This window comes from Lontra canadensis, unplaced genomic scaffold, assembly GCF_010015895.1.
Source record: "Lontra canadensis isolate GAN:19392208 unplaced genomic scaffold, GSC_riverotter_1.0 scaffold24, whole genome shotgun sequence".
NCBI classification, from domain to species: domain Eukaryota; kingdom Metazoa; phylum Chordata; class Mammalia; order Carnivora; family Mustelidae; genus Lontra; species Lontra canadensis.
This window is the reverse complement of record NW_022631018.1, coordinates 7,584,127-7,605,427: the sequence shown is the minus strand read 5'-3', so window position 1 is coordinate 7,605,427 and position 21,301 is coordinate 7,584,127. Positions and strand designations below refer to the sequence as shown.

General features: G+C 56.1%; 1 protein-coding gene across 1 annotated transcript in view; it reads left to right on the top strand.

Annotated features, from left to right (window-relative positions):
- Positions 1-20,262, top strand: part of LHX4 (LIM homeobox 4) — a 34,992-nt gene extending 14,730 nt beyond the window's left edge. The window contains exons 4-7 of the mRNA XM_032862565.1: positions 12,254-12,456; positions 16,880-17,034; positions 17,347-17,518; positions 19,717-20,262. Of these exons, the coding sequence (XP_032718456.1) occupies positions 12,254-12,456; positions 16,880-17,034; positions 17,347-17,518; positions 19,717-20,111 (925 nt within the window). The 3' untranslated portion in view covers positions 20,112-20,262. The remainder of the gene's footprint in view (positions 1-12,253; positions 12,457-16,879; positions 17,035-17,346; positions 17,519-19,716) is intronic.
- Positions 20,263-21,301: the final 1,039 nt, after the last annotated feature.

Sequence of the window (21,301 nt, the reverse complement as noted above, 5' to 3'; positions counted from 1 at the left end):
GGGGACACGCGAGCAGAGAGGGCACACGGCAGGGCTGGAGAGCAGAGCAGGCGCTGGAGCCTCAGGTCCCTCCCTGGTCCCACACGGGACTGCAGAAGGGAAGGCAGGTGCTGTACACTTGAATTCACCTGCCAGACCTCCGATCGTTCAGCTGTGGGATTCAGAAGAGGCCTGCTCAGAGCCAGGGAGACTCTCTTCTCTGTGCTCCTTGAAGAAAAAAAGAAAAAAGAAAGACAAATCCCTGTCCTTTTCTGATAAGTGCCCCATAGCCCTGCTCAGGGGGCTTGGACCTCCCTGACCCCCTCTCTGGTGCTAAGCTTCAGGATCAGTATTTTAAATCTCTTTTCCATAGCAAGGGGCAGGGCCACTGCTCTGCACCACTCTAAGGGGTATCCTTTATTCTGTGTGAAGTCTTCTGAATCAGGACTGTATGTGAAGGGTGCCCGGCTAGAGGTGTGTAAAACCTCAGAGGTGGGGAGAGGTTAGCCTTCCACCGGCTGTCCGCCCAGGAGATGCGGTAATACTGGCGGCTGACAGCAGAGGGCGATGTTGATGTGGCCCAGACAAAGAGAGGATTGTTGGAAGCTTGTACTCTGTGGTTGTCGCATTTTCCTCTTGGAGCTGTTGAATTCTGTCTTGTTCAATAACTTTGGGTGATTTGGGTTATTCGCTGGTTTTGCCTCTTGGGTCTTTGGCTGCCTTTCTCCAGAGGAAATAAAATTCTGAGACCTGGAGAAGAGGCAGTGAGTTGACTAAGACAGTGGTCCCAAGGCTATTACAATAGAATCACAAGCTGAGGAGCCAGTAACTCCTTGTGTTGCGTTTGCTAATCAGGTCCTTTCTGGACTGTGTGTCCTGCCTGACTCAGGGACCCCATCTCCTTGCCAAGAGACCAGGGCCGGAAGTGGGGATGGCGGTCTGGGAGTAGAGCTTCTGGGTCCCCTCCTCATGTCTGGCATCTCCTCTCCTCTGGAGCACAGTGAACAGCACAGGTTTTCTGCTCCAGCAACTGGTTCAAGTACTGACTCTGTCAGCATCAGCTGGGTGCCCTTTGGCAAGTTCCTGAACATCTCTGAACCCCAGTGTCCTCTTCAGAAAAAGCGAGAATGCTCATGGCGCCTATCATAACAACCCTGGACGCAGGGACATTTCATGAAAGGGAGTTATTTTATGAACAGAGTGGTTTGTTGAACCCAGACGGTGCTCAGTTGAATTCCTGTCCTGTCTTGAACTAGCTGTTTGTCAGCAAACAAGTGATTAGGGCTTTCTGAACGTCATTGCCTTATCTGTTCCAAGACGCTCATGGTAACCCACAGAGCTGTTGTGAAACGGGAAGGAAGTAGCGTGTAAACCATGTCCAGCTGGATGCTGGCTGCTTGATCAGTGTCTGGGTTTCTGGCCCTGACGTGTGGCCACTTGACCTACAGCCCTGGAAGGCCGGGCTGTCAGAGCTGTCCCTCGGGGCTAGGTCTGTACTGGCTTCTCCTGGCCTCCCTCCTCCCCCTTCCCAGCCCCCAGCTTGGAGACCTTCCTGTTGAGATGACATTTAACGTCAGAGAGGGGGGAGGGCAGTCTGGGAGAGTTGGGAGGGCACCCTTCAGTGCTCTGGGGCCATAGATGCCATGGGGATTTGCATGAAGGTTTGGGAAACAAACCAGCAGTGATTACAATCTGAAGACAAACACGGCGACAGGGTCACAGAGTGCAGCATTTAGGTAAAGCACAGCTTCCCAGAACATTCCAGGCTTGCGGCACCAGGCCTATGAGTGACTGCCACTCCAGGGGGTTCCAGCGTCTCTGGGGGTGTCTTCCTGCCCCTGGGGCCTCCATCGACGTGGCGGGCAGCGATGGTCATTGCTGGGGACCCAGTGGGAGAGAAGGCTGCTTGTCGGTGGGGGGCGGGGGGCTGGGTGGGCTGCTCCCCAGCCAGGCCCGGTCGTAGGCACCATTCCTCATGGGCCCCTCCCCCAGCCAGTCAATCTCCAGGCAGTGAGCGAGGCTGTCAGCCAAGGGCAGGTAAGCGGCGTCCTTGGGAGACCGGAGATGCTGATTTATCCCCGCAGTTCAGAACAGCCTGTTTCACCCCCAGCACGCTCTGCGTTTGGCCAGAACGTAGGGTGGTTTCACTGGCTCCGGCTTGGTCTTCACTGGTGACCTTGGCCCCATCACCGCTCTGGTGACCAGGGCCTCCATCCATCAGCTGGGCAGATGCCCCCAGGAAATCAGGTAATGTGGGCAGAGGCCTATGCTCAGCCGTCCCGTGAGGGGGCCTCCCAGAGGGGCTGAAACCCGCTCCCGTGTGACCCGGGACATTTGACCCCAGAGCCTCAGTCTCGTGCCTTGAAAGGGGGAGAGAAATAAACATCCCCACTTTTCTGGGGTTCTGAGGATTGAGTAGGATGAGGTGCTGGGTGTCATCATTAGTAGGGACTATTCTTATTAAGGTCATGATGGTGGATGTTTGTGGGGAAGAAAGAGAAGGACCTTCCTGGGGGCAGAGGCGACAAAAGGCTGCAGGCGAGGTGGGGGTCCTGAGGGGGTGGGAGGCGTGGCCTGTGTCCAGTGGCAATGTCAGGTCTGGTGATCGGAACACCTGTGGGTGTGGGGGTGGTGCCAGGAGTCCCCATGAGTTCTCCCCACCCAGGGTGCCATCCCTCCCTGTGTGGTCCAGAGCTCTGTGGCTCTGCCCGAAGCCCTCACTTTCCAGAGCAGGGGCCCAGCTCTTGAGGGGGATGGGGGGCCCAGCCTGTGCTTGTGTGACCGCCTCTAGCCAGTCTTTACTCTGTCACCCCAGGAAGAGGCCACCTCAGTTCTGGGGTTGGTTGCTGGTCCAGTCAACTTGACAAGGTCCTTGTAAAGTCAGCGTTATCTCTGGAAACTACGCACCTTTGTGTGGATGCGTGCACACACACACAGATTCTCTCTCTCTCTCTCTCTCTCTCTCTAGCAAAATGTGCTTAGGGAACCCACAGGGGGAGGGTCTCTTTGACGTGTGACTTTCCATAATTTCTTAATAGTTTATAGTCTAATTCCCTCGCTAAGCAAATTAAACCTTTTAAGGTAACGATCAGATGTTCCAGATAGTGTCTGTGCATGTGGACATTTGTAAGAGTCAAACACACTGGTGGGACCAGGCCCACCGTCATTTGCGACGGCCTGTAATCAAGGCAGAAGCAATTACTTAGTGGAGCAGCTCCCCCTGGGACCCGAGGCTGTAGATCTGGCGGTGATGAGTCTGTGGATTATCTGCCCGCCCCCGCCCCCCCCAGCACTCCCCTTAGCTGTGCCAGCCCCACCTCCCGGAGCCCAGCCTGGGGCGGAGGCCTCCTGACATCTGTGGGACCTGCATCCCAGAGACTTGTAGGCCTTGGGGAATCTGGAACCAGGGAGTTGCAAATCAGCCTGTGAGTCAGCTGGCATCTAGGCCGGGGGCGCGGGTCCCCAGGCAAAGAGGGACGCGTGGAGCTTCCTCTTTACCCCGGGAAAGGACACTGGCCAACAGCGGTAGCGCCTGGTCCCTTCATTGCTGGGGCTCAACCACCTTCCCTCTCCTTCACCTCCATCCCAGGTGCTTAGTCACGCTCCCAGCTCCCAAATGCCCTCTCTTTCTGTCTCCACTGCCTGTGCCCTCTCTCAGCCCGTCACCGCCCCTCCGTGGCGCTGGAAGCTTCTCCCTGGCAGGGCTCCTGAAACGCCCTGCCCAGCACTTGCCAGATGGGGTCCCTTTCTGCGGGTTCTCTGGCCGCGGTCACACATAAGGGGCCTGTATGAGTCGGGGTCTGGCTCCAGGGGCCCTGTCCCCAGCAGCCCGGCCTGACCAGCGTTGGGCCCTGGGGTGGGAGCACGGTGTCAGCGCAGCAGGTCGGTCTGGCTGGAGGGGTTGGAAGGGCCTTTGTCCCTGAGTGTCCCTACCACTCTCTGTCACAGTGCCTACCTCACCACCACTGGGATCTTGAGGGATTAGAGAGTCAGCGAGCAAGGGTGGAGGCCCCGGGAGCCCCGAAAACATCTGTTGCACGGGGCCTCTCTGAAGGGCCCGTGTCACAGCGGCTTGGGGGCCTTCTGGGGGCTTTGCTGACCTGTGGACTCGGGGCCTGGAATCGGGAGTCAGGGTGGTTTGTCTGCTTTTAAGCAGACATCCCAGGTGGCTTTTGCCATTGGATGCTTCGGTGTCAGGCGAGCGAATCCTGCATAGAGAGGAATTAGCCTGGAGTTAGTGGGTCAGGTGGCTGCAGGGCAGGGGTGGGCGGGGGTGGGGGTGTGGTTGGGCCAGACGACGACGACAGATCCCAGCCTGTCCCCATCTGTGGAGAGGGAATGGCCTATCTACCCGGGAGGACTGTTGTGTGGTTCCTATGACACTGCTCACAGGAAATTGCCTGAGACCACGGGCCAGATGCGTGTTTACCCAGATTAAGGGAGATGGGCTGGACCCTTGTAGAAGAGGGTCGGGTCCAGATCTGATGTCCGTTGCCTCTTGGGAAATGAATCTACTTCCAGCAGGGAAGGAGGGGAAGCACCGCTGAGAGAAAGGGGGAGTTGGGCTCTAGCCACTTTTCTACCACTAAACGAGCTGTGTGATCTTGGACAAGTCACTACCCCTCTCTGGGCCTTGGTTTTGTTCTGTGTAAAAAGAGGGGGCTGGACTAGGTCACGGATTCTAAAGCTTTTCTGGCAGGATGCATCTCAGAATAACACTGAACGTTTGTTAACAAGAAAAGCATTTTTAACCGCACCCCCGAGCCCCCCAGTAAAAGGCAGAGCACCTTGGGGCCATTCCAGTGGGTCTGGGAGGTGTCCATGCTGTAAGTGTGTGTTGTGGGGGGCTGTGTCTCCCCTCCCCAAGGCTCTGACACTTTCTGGCGTCAGGCCTTCTCCAAATATAGCCCCTGTCTCTTTCTGGAGAAGGCTGACCATTTGTGGGCAGAACTTTATGTGCCCGTGACATGGCTGGGGTGGTGATAGATGTTGGAAATATTGGTACATACAGTAACAGTAAATATCAGCAACTTACCTGTCAAGTGTGGTGATGGATAAAAGAAATACATGGAGGGAAGTGTCAGCTGGAAAAAAAATATACAGCTTGCTGTAAATCACCTCCAAGCAATTAAAGCATAAAATTAAGTTATGCAGTATTTTGTTTCCTTGGGACAGGGCACTGCGCCGTGACAGCCCCTCCCTCCCCCAGCAGAGGCTGGCAGGGGCCAGGGATAGCCCCTCCCCGACTGCCTCCCCACGGCCATGTAAGAAAAAGCACTGGGTTCCAGTCCCATCTTTACCATTCATGGCTGTGTGGTCTCTGGCACATTATCTCCCTCTCTGAACTAGTTTCCTCCAGATGGAGGACGTGTGTTACTGCATGCCTTCGGCACAGGTCCTTGCTGTTTATTCACCAGCTACCCAAGGGACATGTGCCCTAGGCAGGTCCTGCTGCGGGTGCTAGACTCAGTGGTGAACCAAACAGATCCAGGGCCTGCTGGCATGGAGCTCGCCTGCTGGCAGTGGAGAGATACGGTACACAAGAACTGTACAGTGCATCCGTTGGAGATACAGTAGTAAGTGCTGGATCCAGGGCAGGGCTGGTCAAGGAATGCCCCTGGAGAAGGCGACCCGTGAGGGGCAACCTGCTGAAAATGCAGATGTGAGCCATGCAGGTATCTGGGAGAGAGCATTTTAAGTCAAGGAAGGAAGCCATCCTGGGTGCATGGAGCCAGGGTGGTGGGCCGGTGGGCAGGCAGAGCGGTAGGAGAGGAGGTTAAATCATTGTGGAGGATCTTGGGGACTAGTAAGGGACTTGGGCTTTGACCCTGAGCCAGGGGGAGCCATTGGGAAGTATTGAGGAGGGGAGTGAGGTGGGAGCACTGTGGCCGCTGTGTGGGGGAAGGGCTAAAGCCAGGAATGCTGTGAATTGTGGACAAGGAGTGATGGTGGTCTGAACCAGGGAGGCATCGCTGCAGATGGTCAGAAGCGGTCCAATTCTGATTGAGTTTGGGGGTGGTACCAGCAAGGTGTGCTGACAGACTGGGTGCAAGTGTCCAAGGTTTCAGCCTCAGTCACTAGAAGGACGAAATCCCCATTCTCTGAAGGGAGGTAGATTCTGGTGGGGGGGCGGATCAGGAGTTTGGTTGTGGACATCCAAGCAGAGAGGCCGAGGAGGCAGTGGGATAGAGCAGTCTGGCATTAGGCAAGAGGTCTGGGCAAGAGGCTGCCAGAGGGGAGGGGCAGGACCAGGAGAACTGTGCAGTGAGCGCCGTGTTCTAAGGAGAAGCGAGAGAGCCAATGCCACTGAAAGGTCAGGGAAGAAGAGATCTGACCACTGGGTCTGCAATGCTGGGGTCATGGGTGACCTTGGCAAGGGCGGTTTGGGTTGATTGGTGGGTGGGTACCCTGATTGGAGGGTATCTCCGTCAGGGTTTTCCAGAGGGACAGAACCAACAGGGTGTGTGTGTAAGACAAAGAGATTTATTATAAGGATTGGCTCCTGCGATTTTGGAGGCTAAGAAGCCCCAAGATCTGCAGTCAGCAAGCTGCAGGCCCAGGAAAGCTGATAGTGTAAAATCCAGTCCAAAAGCCAGCAGGCTGGAGAGCTAAGAAGAGCTGATGCTTCAGTTCAAGTCTAAAGGCAAGAAAAAAACCAATGTGGCAGCTCAAGGAAGTCAGGTGGGAGGACTTTCCTTTTACTCTTAGGAGAGTCAGCCTTCCTGGTCTAGTCAAGCCTTCAACTGATTGGATGAGGCCCACCCACAATGGGGAGGGCAACCTGCTTTCCTCAACCTACTGATTCATATGTTCATCTCATCCAAAAACACCTTCACAGACACATTCAGAATAATGTTCGACCAAATATCTGGGCATCCCGTGGCCCACTCAAATTGACACATAAAATTAACCATCAATGGACATTGGGGAGGGTATGTGCTATGGTGAGTGCCGTGAAGTGTGTAAACCTGGTGATTCACAGACCTGTACCCCTGGGGCTAATAATACATTATATGTTTATAAAAAAAATTAAAAAATTATAAAAAAAAATTTAACCATCAGAGTGGATTCAAGGAGTGGGAATGGGGGGCATTAGAGACTCTGCATGTAGACCCTTCTTTTGAGGAGTTTCCCTATACAAGGAGTAGAAGTGGGTGGTAGCTGGAGGGACATGTGGGGTCAAGACATTTTTTGAAGTGGCAGAAACAAGAGCATGCTTGTACACTGCTGGGGAAGATCAAGTCAATATGGAAAATTAACCATGTGGGGGCGAAAGGAACAGTTGCTGGAGGACTGATCATAATTATGGGCCAAGAAGACACGGACTCAGTGCCTGGGTGGATGGTCGGCCTCGAACAGGAGCATGGCTGGCTCCTCAGTAGGAGGTGGAGGGAAGGCAGGACAGAAGGTGGCTGCATGGGATCATGGGGGCACATGGTGGGCCTTGTCTGGGAAATGGGAAGCTGTGGGCTAGGACTGCAGATGCGGGGCTGGAGGGAGGGGGGCCTGGGAGCACGGCAGAGCGAACGGACTAGGGAAGTGTGGAGGCTCCTCAGGCCCCCTCGAGTCTCTGATCACAAATGTAAACTGAGTCGGGGAGGTGTTAAGTCAGGCGCTGGGTGGAGACAGCTGAGGGTGGAGAGCAGGCTGGGGAGGTGGGGGTGTGTGGAAGGGAAGGATTCATGAGAGGGACCACAGACAGACGGATGGACTGACGCCTGCTGGGTAAGGAGGAAGCCAGGGTGGGAGGCACGAGTGAGGACCTGTGGGCAGTGAAGGGATTAGCTCATCTGGCCACAGCTGAGCGGTGGGAGTCAGTGCTGCAGGGAGGGAGCTGGGTGGACCATGGAAGAGAGCGGCCGAGCAAGAGTAGAGGCCATGACCTTCTGAGGAAGAGGTCAAGAATGGAGGGTGCAGGGGCAGGAAGGACTGGTGCGTGGACTGTGAAGTCAGCAAGCATGATGGCAGGAAGGACAGGAGCTAAATTCATCGGGGGCTGCAGTGGGGGGTGTCAGGCTGGCCATGATCACCATGAGGAGGGATAAGCACAAGGATGTGCGTACAGGGGCACACAGTAGGTGCTTCCATGAGTCGTATTTCCGTGCCGAGAATGTGGACCCTGGCATCCTGGGACAGGACTTAAAATCAGGGTGTGCCATGGGATTTGCGTGCATCTGTTTCTAGAAGGCGTGTCTGCAGGGCCTGCCTGTTGCCCTCTTCCTGCAGGATCCAGACACCCTCAGGTTTGTCCTGGGCCTGCAGAGTGGCCCCACCGGGCCTGTCAAAAGCAGCAGGGGTGGACAGAGAAATGGGCAGACGGGAACTCAGGCTGAGCCCAGGAGCCAAGGGTGAGGCCAAGGACACAGGCCTGGCCCCCTTCCCAGGGTCAGGGGCAGCTCCTGGCTGTCGGCTGTGATGTCTGGTGCATTTCCCCAGCCCGCTGGCCAGGCCCATCATGCCGACCCCTGGGGCAGAAGCAGGGAAGGAGCTGAGCAGGGTCAGTTGGTGTGTTGGAGGGACACCCCTGGGGTGAGGGTTCCCAGGGCAGCCCCTGCCTTGCAGGGCTGGCAGCCTCATGCCCTGTGGCTCGGAGCAGCTGGGGATGCCCCTCTGCCCGGTTCCCTTCTCGGGGTAGCGGCACCGGCATTCCCTGGGGATGTCTCCTGTGACACCTGCCACGTGCCAGCTGAGTGGTCAGAAGCCTGAGCTCTGGCCCTGCTCTTCTCACGTGTGGCTGCCGCCACCCCCAACCCGGATCTGAGCCTCATCTTCTGGTCTGTGCGGAGGAATCCTAACACCCGCCTCGCTGCTGGGCACGCACGTGACCGTGGGGGAGTGAGCATGAGGACGGCAGGAGTGGGAGGCAGAGTTTCGTGTTTTCCTCCGTGGCGGCCTCACTGCAGCCTGGTTTGGTTTCTGTTCCTTTCTCGAAGCTTTTGGTGGGAGGGGCAGGATCATGATCTGGGCTGGTCCCTCCCAGACGGTTGAGACACACATTTTAAGGCGCACCCCTGCGTTCTCGCCTTCCTTCACTCAGCATCGGTGCTTGCCTGCTGTTTGCCGGGCAAGGAGGACAGAATTTCCAGTGATGCTGGTCTGAGAAGGAAAGCGCTGGGGGCCATTAGCAAGTCCTTCCTTGCATTTTCTTTGTCACTTGGATTGGCTCCAGCTGCCTTCCCTGGGAGATGGGAGACCCGCTGTCCCTGGAGGCCTGGCCAGGCAGGGCGGACCGGACAGCCTGTCCTTCTGGCAAGCAGGGTGATGCAGGTGCACTGAGAGAGCAGGGCCTGCACACAGTAGGCCCCGGGGGCAGGATGGAGGGGGAACCTTCATCTTGGTAGTACCCCAGGTAGTATCCCGACCGGGAAAATCCCTCAGAAACCTCTTCCTTGGCTGGTGTCCAGCTCTGCCCCACCCCACCATCCTTCAACGGTGCTCAGTTTGCTGAAATATTGCCTCTCTGTGCAGCGGCCAAGTTCACCGTTTGACCTTGTTTTGGACCAGGGAATTTGAACTATGGCCGTCTCATTACGGCCTGTCATGGAACAAGTCATCTAGGCGTCCAGGCATGGCCGTCTCCTCCGTGACTCGGGCTGCTTTGAGCTCTGGAAGCCCTAGGACAGTGTCTGCATTGGGTGTACACCCCCATAGTGGTGCCTTATTCTGAGGCCACTGGCTCTGACCAGTGGGTCGCAGGGGCACCCCTTGGGGTGGGGCCGAGGTGGGGGAGCCCTGTGAGTCAAAGGGGTACACACAGCCCCCTCATTGAGGGTCCCGCTGGCTGTGCTCCAGGGGAGAAAGGTAATAAGGAGCAACTCGCACTTACTATCGGTATAAATCCCACAATCAGGAAAATTGCTTCAATTGCTAAAAAACGCTGGTGGGAAAGTCCATTTATTTTTCATTTTTCTTGTGCACTTGCCCCCCTTACGCATGAATCACTGTCGGTATGTAGATTAAATTTATACCCCCGTTATCTTTCATGTCTCTGGGGCTCTGGTGTCAGCCGGGTTTCTGGTTACTGAAAGCCACAGTCCACTTCCTCGTGGGGAGACATGTGGTCCTCTGCCAGAGGGTTCCTTCCTCTGTTCCAGAGCCTCCCCTCAGCCCTCCTCCCCTCCACGAGATCAGGCTTGCTTTTTGGAAAACCTCATTCTTCTCTGGAGCTGCTTGTGCTCTGGCACCTGCCGCAAAGGATGTGGACACTGGACTTTTGTGTTTTCTGCTAGAGGGTTTGCGGGGAGCGTGCTGAAGGCGCGATTTCGTTTCTAACACTTGCTTTGTGAATTGGCCTAGAGAGGATCCACACACTGCAGGCATTTCGAAGACACACACTAGAGACACATGCACACACAGACTTCTTTTCTCTTTGTTCTTAGACACACGCACGCACCTGCTCACAGGGGATAGAACCGGCTGCCTGCCTGCCTGCCTTCCTCTTTAACGTGGGTGACCCGGTTACACAGCAGCTGTGGAAGAAGCCTCGTTTCACCTGGATTCTGGGAGGTGTAGAACTTTCTAGAATGGACCGTATGCTTTGTTCTCCACCCTCAGATTTAGCCATCTCTGTGTACATACTCTATAAAGTGCGGTTCGTCATCAGCGGATCTATTCATTCAACAAGTGTTAGCTCTGATTCTGGGTCCTGTACCCCTTTGAAAATCTGATGAAACCCTTCATGATGCACAATTCTGGATGAGTCGGGGGTAGTCTGCAGAGTCCACACTGAGCTGTGGGCTGGAGAACCCTGCACTGGAGGCCTGCTCCTGTGCCCCCCCACTCCCATGGCCACAGCAAGGTCTGGGGGTCCTTCCGAGCCAGGTGCCCCAGCTCCTCACACCCCAACACTCTTCTCAGATCTCGTCTCAGAAGAGCAGTCCCCTGGGCCACACTTCGAGACTTGGAGCCCCCCACGTCTCTCTCTGCGACACCGCGTGGCTGGGTGGGGAGCTCCCGAAACAGCAGCTGGCCGCGCCCGCTCCGGGCCCCTGGCGCCCCCCAGCAGGTATCATTACCGCATAAGAGACCCATCATTCTGCATTAATCTGGGATTCATCATGATAGCCATGACCATAATTAATTTATTTGGTATTAATGTGGATGAAATATGTACTGTCCTTTCAGGGGAAATCAGGCTGCCTATAAGCATTAGTTAAAAGGACCATTAAAATCAAACCTTCCCCAGATCCATTAGGCGAAGTCTTTCATCCTGAAGAAGATAAAGTTCTGCTGTGTGAAATGTCATGAATAATTAGGTTGATTGCTGTTTTAAACTCTGCCCCTGCCTCTCTAATCCCTCCCGCCTCCCTCCCGAAGCAGCCAGGGCTCACCTGCCGGGGAGTACCCCCTTTCAGCACCCGTGTCTACACTGGCCCCAGGCTCGCCTCTGGCCTCTATGACCACCTGGATGGCATGGGGAAGTGGGTTTCAGTGATCCCACTAGAACCTACTTTCAGTGGGTCTCCTTCTCCCCACTTCCCACCCTGGGCCCAGGGTGGGGGCAGGTGCCTTCCTCTGGCCTCAGTGCTGGCCTGCAAAGGTGTAGACCGGAGAGCAAACAGAGGAAGCTCTGTTCAAACTGAGGTCTGCAGACTCCTTGCCCAGAGTGGTGCAGGGGTGTGCAAAATGCAGATTCCTGGGCTCTCAGACCAGCGCATCTCAGGGGCTGTGCATGGGAAGGGGATGGAGGCTGCATTGGAGGCCTTTGGTGTGTGCGGGACGAAGGGGAGGGACAGGAGAGAGGAGCTTTTGGGAGAGCCCCGCTCTTACGGCCATAGCCAGGTTTCTCCAGGATTGCCGTGTGGACACCGGCATGTGGGGTCTCCTCGCTCCCCTCATGGGAGCATGTGAAGAGGTAGGTGTTCGCTGGATGCCTTTTGCACACCAGCCCAGAGCACACGTGGTTGCACGGTGGGGCTGGTTGTCGAGGCCTCACCGGAAGCTGCAGACCAGGGTGCAGAGGCTGACGCAGCCTGCTCAGAGGGAACTGGGCGTATGGATCGGGCAGGTGGGAGCCCAGGTATGTTGGCCTTCGAAGAGGCACTGGAAACTCACTCTGATGCAGCCTCTTCATGCGGTGGTGAGAGAACCTGGGCCGCAAAGCCATGGGGCTAGGCGGGGACCGAGGGACTGTACGCACAGGGGCTGGGGGACGTAGGCCTTGATGCACATGGACAGCACAGAGTGGTGGGTGGGAAAGGGGCTGATATGATGGGAAGTGGGGGACCGTCCCCCCTCCCCACTGTGCTCTAATCCCTTCATGCTACCCCGACAGGCGCTTCGGCACGAAATGCACGGCCTGCCAGCAGGGCATCCCCCCGACCCAGGTGGTGCGCAAGGCCCAGGACTTCGTCTACCACCTGCACTGCTTCGCCTGCATCATCTGTAACCGGCAGCTGGCCACGGGGGACGAGTTCTACCTCATGGAGGACGGGCGGCTGGTGTGCAAGGAGGACTACGAGACGGCCAAGCAGAACGGTAAGCCGGGCCTGCTGCTGACCTCGGTCCAGGCCGAGCCCTCCGGCGCGTCCTGCCAGCACCGAGCTGCCCTTCCCCTGGAGCCCTGCGCACACCTGCCGCTCTGAGAAGCTTCCGCAGACCCCTGCGGGACGGTTCCCATCACCCCCCATCCCTTAGCCCTGGCTGGCCTCGCCGCAGCCTCAGTGGGGTGACGGGGCCTGAGAGCGGGCCTGGCCCCCACATCAGTCGACGGCTGAAGAACAGTCAGGACCTTGTGCTCTTCGTGGCAGTGGCTCCTGGCCTGGCAGGGGGCCTGGGACAGGGCGCTGTCTACCGTGGACACCGGGTTCTCCGCAGTCTTGTGTACTGGGGTGCACGTGAACCGTGGCGCTCCCACACCTCAAAGGCTTCTGTCCTGAGAGCCGGAGTGAGGCCTATGTCAGCTCACACTTCTGTTTCCCTCTCCGACTGCAGGCCTGTCGAGGGCAGGGTCTCCCCTTTCCTTGAGAGGTGAGGACCCCTCGTGTCTCCTGAAGTCCCTGAGGCAGGAGCCAGTCTTCACACTCTGAGAGACTCCAGTCAGCCACAGAACGTTCCACTCACCCTGCCCTCCCTCAGCCCCCTCGGCCTATTGAACGGGGTCTGCCCTGTGGACACCTCCACAAGGCTGGCCCTGATGTCAGGGCCCCAGGGTGAGCTGCTCTGGCCTTCCAGGGCCACGCTCCCGAGCAGCCCAGGGCCTTTCCAGACAGGGCTGCGGCCCCACAGGGAGGCCAAGCTCCCTCCGCTGGAGCCCCACCTCCGGCTGCTCACTCACAGCTGTGCCCCCAGGTGCTGCACCCTTCACCCTGGCTCCAGACTTGGCATTTAGCCAAACCCTACCTGGGAATCTCAGACGCACAAACTCGCAAACATCAAGGTCATTTGCCTTTGACTAGAGTTTTTATCAACTCAGGGTGTTACTGCAAAAAGCAGCTCTTAACGGCGCTGGGCTTGATGGGGAAAAAAAAAGCAAAAACAATTTCATGCATCTCCTTCTAGATCTTTCCTGGCCCCCCATGCCCATGCGTTACAGAGATCTGATCCATACACGGAGAAATGAATTTGAGGGTTTTGTGGTGGCGAGGAGGCAGAGGTATACGGGCCGTTTTGGTGAGGCAGCTGGAGCCCAGCTCGGCTTTGGTGGGAGGGGAGCGGGACACCACTGCAGGGGTGCCTGAATCAGAGGCTTCCACCCTCCTCTCCCAAAACCCGCACAGTGCTGGCCTCTTGGGATGGACAGGCCTTCAAGTCCCCGTCCTCCTCTTCCCGGGAGCCTCGGCAAGCCCATTCCCAGGCTCTTTGCCTTAACGTATTCATCTGCTCTGGTTCCTTAAAGCTCCCCCGATGCTGCTGCTTTGGAGTCAATTATGATGTCAGAGAAGATTAGGGCATCTTGTCAGGGATAAGCCATCAAAGCAGATGGGCTCAGAGATCCCAAGCTGCCTTTGGAACTCTGATGTCCTTCCCCAGAGATACTAAGAATGTGTGACCTCCCTCCGGGCCGGTGGCTGCTCTCATCCTCAGAGGCCTTGTTTAGACCCTGAGCACTCACGGCCTGGCACCCACCTCTGCTGGGGATGGTTCAAGAGGTGGGGGAGACCAGCTGGGAGGCAGGAGTGACGGCAGAGCCAACACTTCTACCGGGGATTCTTTGTGCCGCACCAGAGCTCTGGAGGACACGGGACTTGGCATCAGAGGCTGGTGGATATCTCTGCTCAGTCACTAACTTGGGGGCCCCCTGGCCAGCTGTGTAACTGGTTGAGCTTTGGCTTCTCAGCTCCTCCGTACAGGGGGTGGGGAGTAGCACCTGCCACACAGGGCCGTTCCCTGAGGTTTGCATAGGACACACCTGTGGAGAGGGAGAGGGCGGCTGAATGAGGGTGAGAGGCAGGAGGAAGAGGAATGTCAACAGGGGGGAGATTTGCTTTAGGATTTCAGGTAGCCGAAGGTCACACAGTTTTCCCAACTCCTGCCTCCGGCTGCCGGTGGGGTAGAGGCCAGTCCATCCTGTGAAATCCGGGCGACCTGAGTGCAGCGGGGACCTTTGTCTGCTTTGGGACATTTGGTTCTTTGTATGATTTAACTCCTCCTTGCTGATCTAAACCCTCTTTCAGGCTTACAGTTCCCTCCCCTTGGGCTACACAAAGGACCTAATATCAGCTATTTGTACCTTAGTGTGAATGATTTTGTTCATTTGTTACATCTCCCTGGATATTTGCATTTTCAATATAATGAGGTTGCATTTTATGCCAGGGACAAGTGCTAGGAGACCCTGCATAATTCAAAACCAACATATTTTAAGACTAATTTTCCCATAGGAATTAATGTAAAAAGTAGGAGGGGGGGGATGTATTCTGGAAGCACATAAATCCATACCCGGTGAAGTGTATCTTTGCCTTAATGCTACTTTTTATTTTCTCAGCACTATCTCTAATACCTTGCAGAATGCTCTCTCCTAAATTAACAGCCGAGGATATCATGGTCTCTCTTGGCCTTCTTCATAGCGTTTTATCACATTTAACTTCCGTACCAAAGTTATTGATTTTTGGGTACATTTTTCAGCACGAGCCCTGCCACCACTACTTAATGAATACTTGGATGACATTGTTATAGGATATAAAAAAGATTTTAAATTATAATAACAGTGAATGTTAAAATAACAGCGTAATAGTCCCCATAATCACAGGAAGAAAGTCCTGTGCACAAAGACAGCAGTTCTGAGCTCCTGGGCCACCAACCCAGGATGGCGGGTAGATACCAGTGGCGGTGGTGAAAACAGTTTCTAAAATCACTAGGCTGGCTTATTTAAAAATTAGACAGTTCTTGAGGAATCACATTTTTTTGCTGGTTTCATTATTTCACATTTTAGATCCGAAGACCGTAGAGATGTATTCAAAGTGCCCTATTACATATTGCATCAAATGCTGTCCACTGTCATCTGTATAAATAGGGGCAGAAGGGACGGATTCCTTTCGATAGAATTTAAAGTAGAGAACTTTGGAGGTTTTCCTCAGTCTCTGCCGTGGTGGCTCTGGAAACCTTATTCTTTGGATGCAGGGTTCCAGAGAGGGAACGGGTGGCAGGGGATCGAGGACAGTGATGGCTCTGCTGGAGCAGAAAACAGCCCAAGGGGAGACAACTGGGGACTTCGTCCTCCCTCTGCTGTGGGCGTGACTGCCGTGGGGACTCGGGCCATGTGCCACCCCCTTGGGGCAGGCGCTGGTGCCCTGGGCTTCAGAGCGGGGAGGGGACTCGCCCACGTCACTCCGTCGTTCAGCAAGAAGGCTGAACCCAGGTCTTCCAGCTGCAAGAAACACTTTTCCAAATTGTCGTGAGGGTTGTTTGCACATGAAGTTCTCAGATCACGCCAGGCACATAGTAGGTGCTTAGCAAATGTTGGCTGTTATTGGTCCTAAGAGAGGGTTTTCTTAAATGGAAAGGAAGGTAGGAATATAGCAGTGACATTTTAAAGGACCCAGAGAGGGAACCCAGAAGACCCAGAGAGCCAGGGACGCAGTGGCAGCCTGGACTCGGGGTGCCCTGCAGGGAACGGTGGAGGTCTAGCGCTGGGAGGGGAGACAAGCCGTCTGCCCCGGCTGTGTGCTCCTGGGCGCGTCCCGGTCTTTGCCTCTGACCGCCGGGAACTCCAGGCTTATCTGCTCAGAATCCACGGAAGACTGGGATCGGGCAGTGTGTTGTCCTGAACCCTCCTCAGACCAGTGGTTTTCAAAAAATATTGACTCTGGCCCCGAGTAAGCAGCTCGTTTTCCGCTCGGCATACAGTGAGCACTAAGCAAGTCCTGCGGGGCCACACTGGCCCTCGCTGATGCTATCCCTCGTCTGACACTTCCCCTCCCCGTGTCTGATCCACTCAACTGACAGTGCGTCCCATAGCGGGGTCCGACCCATGATGGGTGAATGCTGCTTAGATGACTAGTGAATGCACTGGTCATCCCTTCTGAGCTCAGGGTGGCCTCCGAAAAGGGACCTGGGAAGTGGAGGGCTCCCGAGGGCAGGAGGGGCAGAGGTGTCTGGGGGGCAGCCCAGAGCACACGTCATTCGTGTGTCATTTGCCCTCACCACCCACAGGACGTCCAGCCAGAGTGTGTGCCGTGACGGAGGCACATGGAACTGTACCCCTTCCGTTTGGTGGGAGCCCCTGTGTGGCTGGGTTGGCGGGGCACGGGCGGGGCGGGGGCCAGAGCGAGGGACTGTTGTCCTCACTTTTCCGTGACTCGGGAAGGCCTGTGGTGAGGAGTGGGCTCCGTGGGGGGTCGTTCCCCATTCTTCCCCATGGCTCTGCCCACGGTGGGCGAGACTGCAGGAGGAGAGGGGGAGGGGGATGAGCCCCAGATGCTTGGGGCAGGCAGAACCCGGTAAGGAGTGGTCTTCCCTGCAGACGACTCGGAGGCCGGAGCCAAGCGGCCCAGAACCACCATCACCGCGAAGCAGCTGGAGACATTAAAGAGCGCCTACAAGAACTCCCCCAAGCCCGCCCGGCACGTGAGGGAGCAGCTCTCCTCCGAGACCGGCCTGGACATGAGGGTCGTTCAGGTGAGACACCGGGCCCCTGGCCGCCTCCACCGTCTGGGGGTCCCAGGCCTGAGCCCTCCCGCTGGGCCGGGGTGTGATCTGTGCCATCTACGCTGTGCAGGAGGGAGGCTCAGGGAGTGCCCTGGGAGCTGGGACCTGGGGACGCTTGTGGAAGCAGAGCCGGAGGCAGAGGGAGTAGTGGGCACATCACACTCCAGGCCCTGAGCTCGACCGACGCTTCCGTGCGTCTCCAGCGACCTGTCCTGGGGACCCTGGGGGCCTTGGGTCTGCGGTGGACACCCTCCGAGTGGGTCCCTTGTGCTCGTGTGGCAGGTTTGGTTTCAGAACCGAAGGGCCAAGGAGAAGCGCCTGAAGAAGGACGCGGGGCGGCACCGCTGGGGACAGTTCTACAAGAGCGTGAAGCGGAGCCGGGCCGGCGGCAAGCAGGAGAAGGAGAGCTCTGCCGAGGACTGTGGGGTCAGTGACAGTGAGCTGAGCTTCCGAGGTGAGCAGGGCTGCAGGCGCGAGGCCGAGGCCTTAGGAAAGGCCCCCGGGAATCAGTAGTTCTCGACAAGCAGGAGGGATCTTTCTTGAGGCCTGGACAACTGCCTCCTGAAGCCAGGCTCTTCCCGGTGACTTGCAGTGAAGGGGGGCGGGCGGGTGGCAGTGGCCCTTTCAGATGGGACAAGGAGTAGGACACAAGAGAGCTCTGCTGCTGAAGTGTGGAAGCTGGGTTCCCCAGGACCGGGGGCCCCAAGGCCTCCCCTCCTTTCCTGCGGACTGGGGCTCTCTCACTGGCCCGTGCAGCTAGGACTAGACAGCCGTGTCTCAGCCCCAGTCCTTGGTCCCTCTCCTGCATTCCCCTCCCTTTTGGGGGGACCCTGGCCTTCCTCCCATGATCCCCTGGAGCAGCCCCTGTCCTCGTCTCCTGGTGGTGGGGAGGACGTGCTCAGGAGACCCTTTGCCCTGGGAAAGCACCACAGTGAGCCCATGTGGGATGGGGACAGGTCTCACTTCTGAAATCCCTTCCCCACCGCTCACTCCATCCTGGCCCCCGCACAGAAGCTTTGCCGCATGCGCTACATTCAAGTCCATGTGTCAGCAAAATGGCAAATCGCTGCATGTCTGGGATCCCAAGGTTGTTTGCAAACAGCCGTAACTATTCTCATTTACTGAGTCCTCAGCGGTGGAAGGTCCTCTATTGTGGGTGGATAGAAAGAATAAGCAGTGGGTGGGGTGGGGGTGGCTCAGAAATCTGGTTGCCAGTTGTGGCTCTCTCAGATCGATTCGCTTTTCTTGAGCCTCAGTTTCCACATCTGTAAGCGGGGAACAACTACATCCTTGCCCATCTCAGTGCTGTTGTGGGGTTTGATGAACACAACCGACTGTGGATGTGTTTGGGTGAAGCTCAGCACAGTTGTACACTTGGAAGTCACGACTGTCCCCACAGGGAGCCTGTGGCACCCACAGAGGGTCGTATGGAATGACAAGTGTAGGCGAAAGGCCAGATAATGGCCATTTTCCAGTGGAGCCGAGCCTTCACCATTCTGCTCCCCTTTAAAGAGCATGAGCTCTTTCCCCCTTTTCATTTTCTGGATGGAGTTGGCGGGTAGGGGGGCAGGGGTGGGCAGACCTGGGGCAGCTTGTAGAAGGAATGGGTGTTGACGTCTAGTCTGGGGAGGCTTGAGAGGAGCTGATGCACGGGCCCAGGGTGGGAATAGAGAAGGAAGTTCGTGGGGCGGAAGATGGAACCAGCTGGCCAGAGCACGGTGCCCTGAAAGGACTGTTGCTTACTCGGGAGGTCTGCCCTCTGGGGTCCTGGGAAGGGGTCAAGAGCCTGTGCTCCCCTTCCCGTTGTGTTGGTGGAGTTAGGAAAGCCATTTAGTCTGATCCGGGCTGCCAGAATCAACGTCTGGAACATGCGGGATCGTTGCGTCTTGCTTTGTAGCTCTTTTCTGCTGGGCGCAGGTGGGACCCCAGGCTGACATGTCATGGATCTCTCTGGGTAACTACAGAACTCTTCTTTCTTAAGACTAAAACCGCTCGCCTCTGTTGGAGAGATGCATTCTTCCGGGTAGCACAGGTTCCGTTAGAAGCCCTTAATGAAATTCTACAAGAAACAAGAAGACCCATTTGCCTTAATCAAGTCAATACTTTGTCCCCAGTGAAGAGCGTATTCGAGAGAGAGAGAGAAACCGAGTCCTTCGATACTGAACCGCTTTTCCGGGTAGACCAGAAGGATTTTGTGTCCATGCCGAGAGTGGCCCTCAGCTACCTGCCCCACATGGGTCTTCTTTCCCAACCAAAGAAACCAAGCAGTTGTCCCAGCCTGAAAGCTCTTAGATGAAATCCTGTCAGCACGTAGTTTCCATTTGTAGAAGGAAGGGGCGTTGACGGATGACCCACAAAGCTCAGGCATTCATATGCTTTAGTGTAGCTTAGTCCATGAGCCACATGGGACCAGCGAACTCACCAGACACTTGTCCAGCCCCCTGGGACCTGCCAGCAGTCTCTGCAGGTGTTTCTTCCGTGGGTCGGTCTTGGGCTGCCAGGTGGATGGTGGTGGCATCTGACACGTGCCTGGCAGTGAGGCAGTGGCCTCCCTTGGGCGCCTTCATGGTCACGTGTATTCCTAGGTTGTGAAGAACAGGGACCACCGGAGTCCTGGCGGCTGACAATAAATCTCCATTCTTTTGTCCACAGAGGATCAAATTCTCTCAGAACTTGGCCACACCAATAGGATTTATGGCAACGTGGGGGACGTTACAGGCGGACAGTTAATGAATGGGAGCTTCTCCATGGACGGGACAGGACAATCCTATCAGGACTTGAGGGATGGGAGCCCCTATGGAGTCCCCCAGTCTCCCTCCTCCATATCGTCCCTGCCATCCCACGCTCCTTTGCTCAATGGGCTGGATTACACGGTGGACAGTAATTTGGGCATCATTGCGCATGCGGGGCAGGGAGTGAGCCAGACGCTGAGAGCCATGGCTGGGGGACCCACCTCTGACATCTCCACAGGAAGCAGTGTAGGCTATCCCGACTTCCCCACGAGCCCAGCCTCTTGGCTCGATGAAATGGATCATCCTCCTTTTTAAACATCTCTCCTCCCCACCCTACCCGTCCTGGCCTGAAAGAATATCTTCACGGATCAAAAGAGACTTGCCTTTTCAGGATCAAAAGTGCGCCAATGTGAATTTCCATTATTTTCAATGGAAGTCGTCCGCTGATCCCTAGGCGGGTGAGAGACCAGACCACGCTAGGGCCCTGTTATCCTGCGGGGGTCGTGGGAAGGCGGCCTCCTCTCAGAACATGGCACAGGGGCGCAGAGCCTAGAGCGCTAGGGTGCTGCTTGGTGGCTTCCTACCCCCGCCCTGCTTACAGGCTTTGGCTGCTCGGTGCTTGGTAGCACGAGGTGACCGTCAGGCCACCTTGGCCTTTGGGAACTCTGCTCCGACTGGTGTTTCATGAGATGCCTCCCAAACCACTGCTCTCACCAGAACTGAGATCCCTGAGGTAGAGGCATCATGGCCCTTGAGTATAATAAAAGTGATTTCTGGACCACCGTATTGAACTCTAATTTTGAAAATAAAAAGTCACTTATTAATGGTCAGTGAAAACTCTCATGGCCACCATTTGATATTGGAAACATCCCCTTCTTCTTCTTCTTCTTTTTTTTTTTTCTATGAAAAATATGCCTTCCTTCCTGCCCAGAAGTACAAGCCAGACAATATTTGTCAGTTTTGGTTTTTAAGAAATCCCATTCCTATCACTGAACCCCTGATGGCAAGAAGTGGTTTTCCTTGCAGGTGACTCAGGCTGGAGCTGAGTGGCCCTGGACCATCACAGCCACTGCCCGACGAGTCCCCTCGGTGCACACTGTGCCTTTTTAATTTGCTCGTATCATTTATTCCACAACGCAGGCTGTGGGTTACACAGTGGTCAAAGCTAGAATACGGAGAGGACAGATCGACAATCAGTGCAAACGCGCAGGCGCATTTGGATTCTAAACGTGCAGGCCGCTTAGCCGCGTCAGCGGACGAGCCTCCCTGAGCTCCCCGCCCCGCAGGCTGGACCGGCCCGAGTCCGCTTGGCAGGAGCTGGTGCAGACGAGCTTGCCAGCCCATCCCACCGGCAGCCAGCCCACCCCAGCCCTTGAGAAATGAGAGCTTTCTCCGGGGTAGCTGACTCAAATTGGACAGTTTTGGGGTCTTGCAAGAACTAGTAACGTGTTTTTGGCCCATCTTGTTGGAGAGGATCACTAGGGAGCAGCCCTAAGATCGCCCGA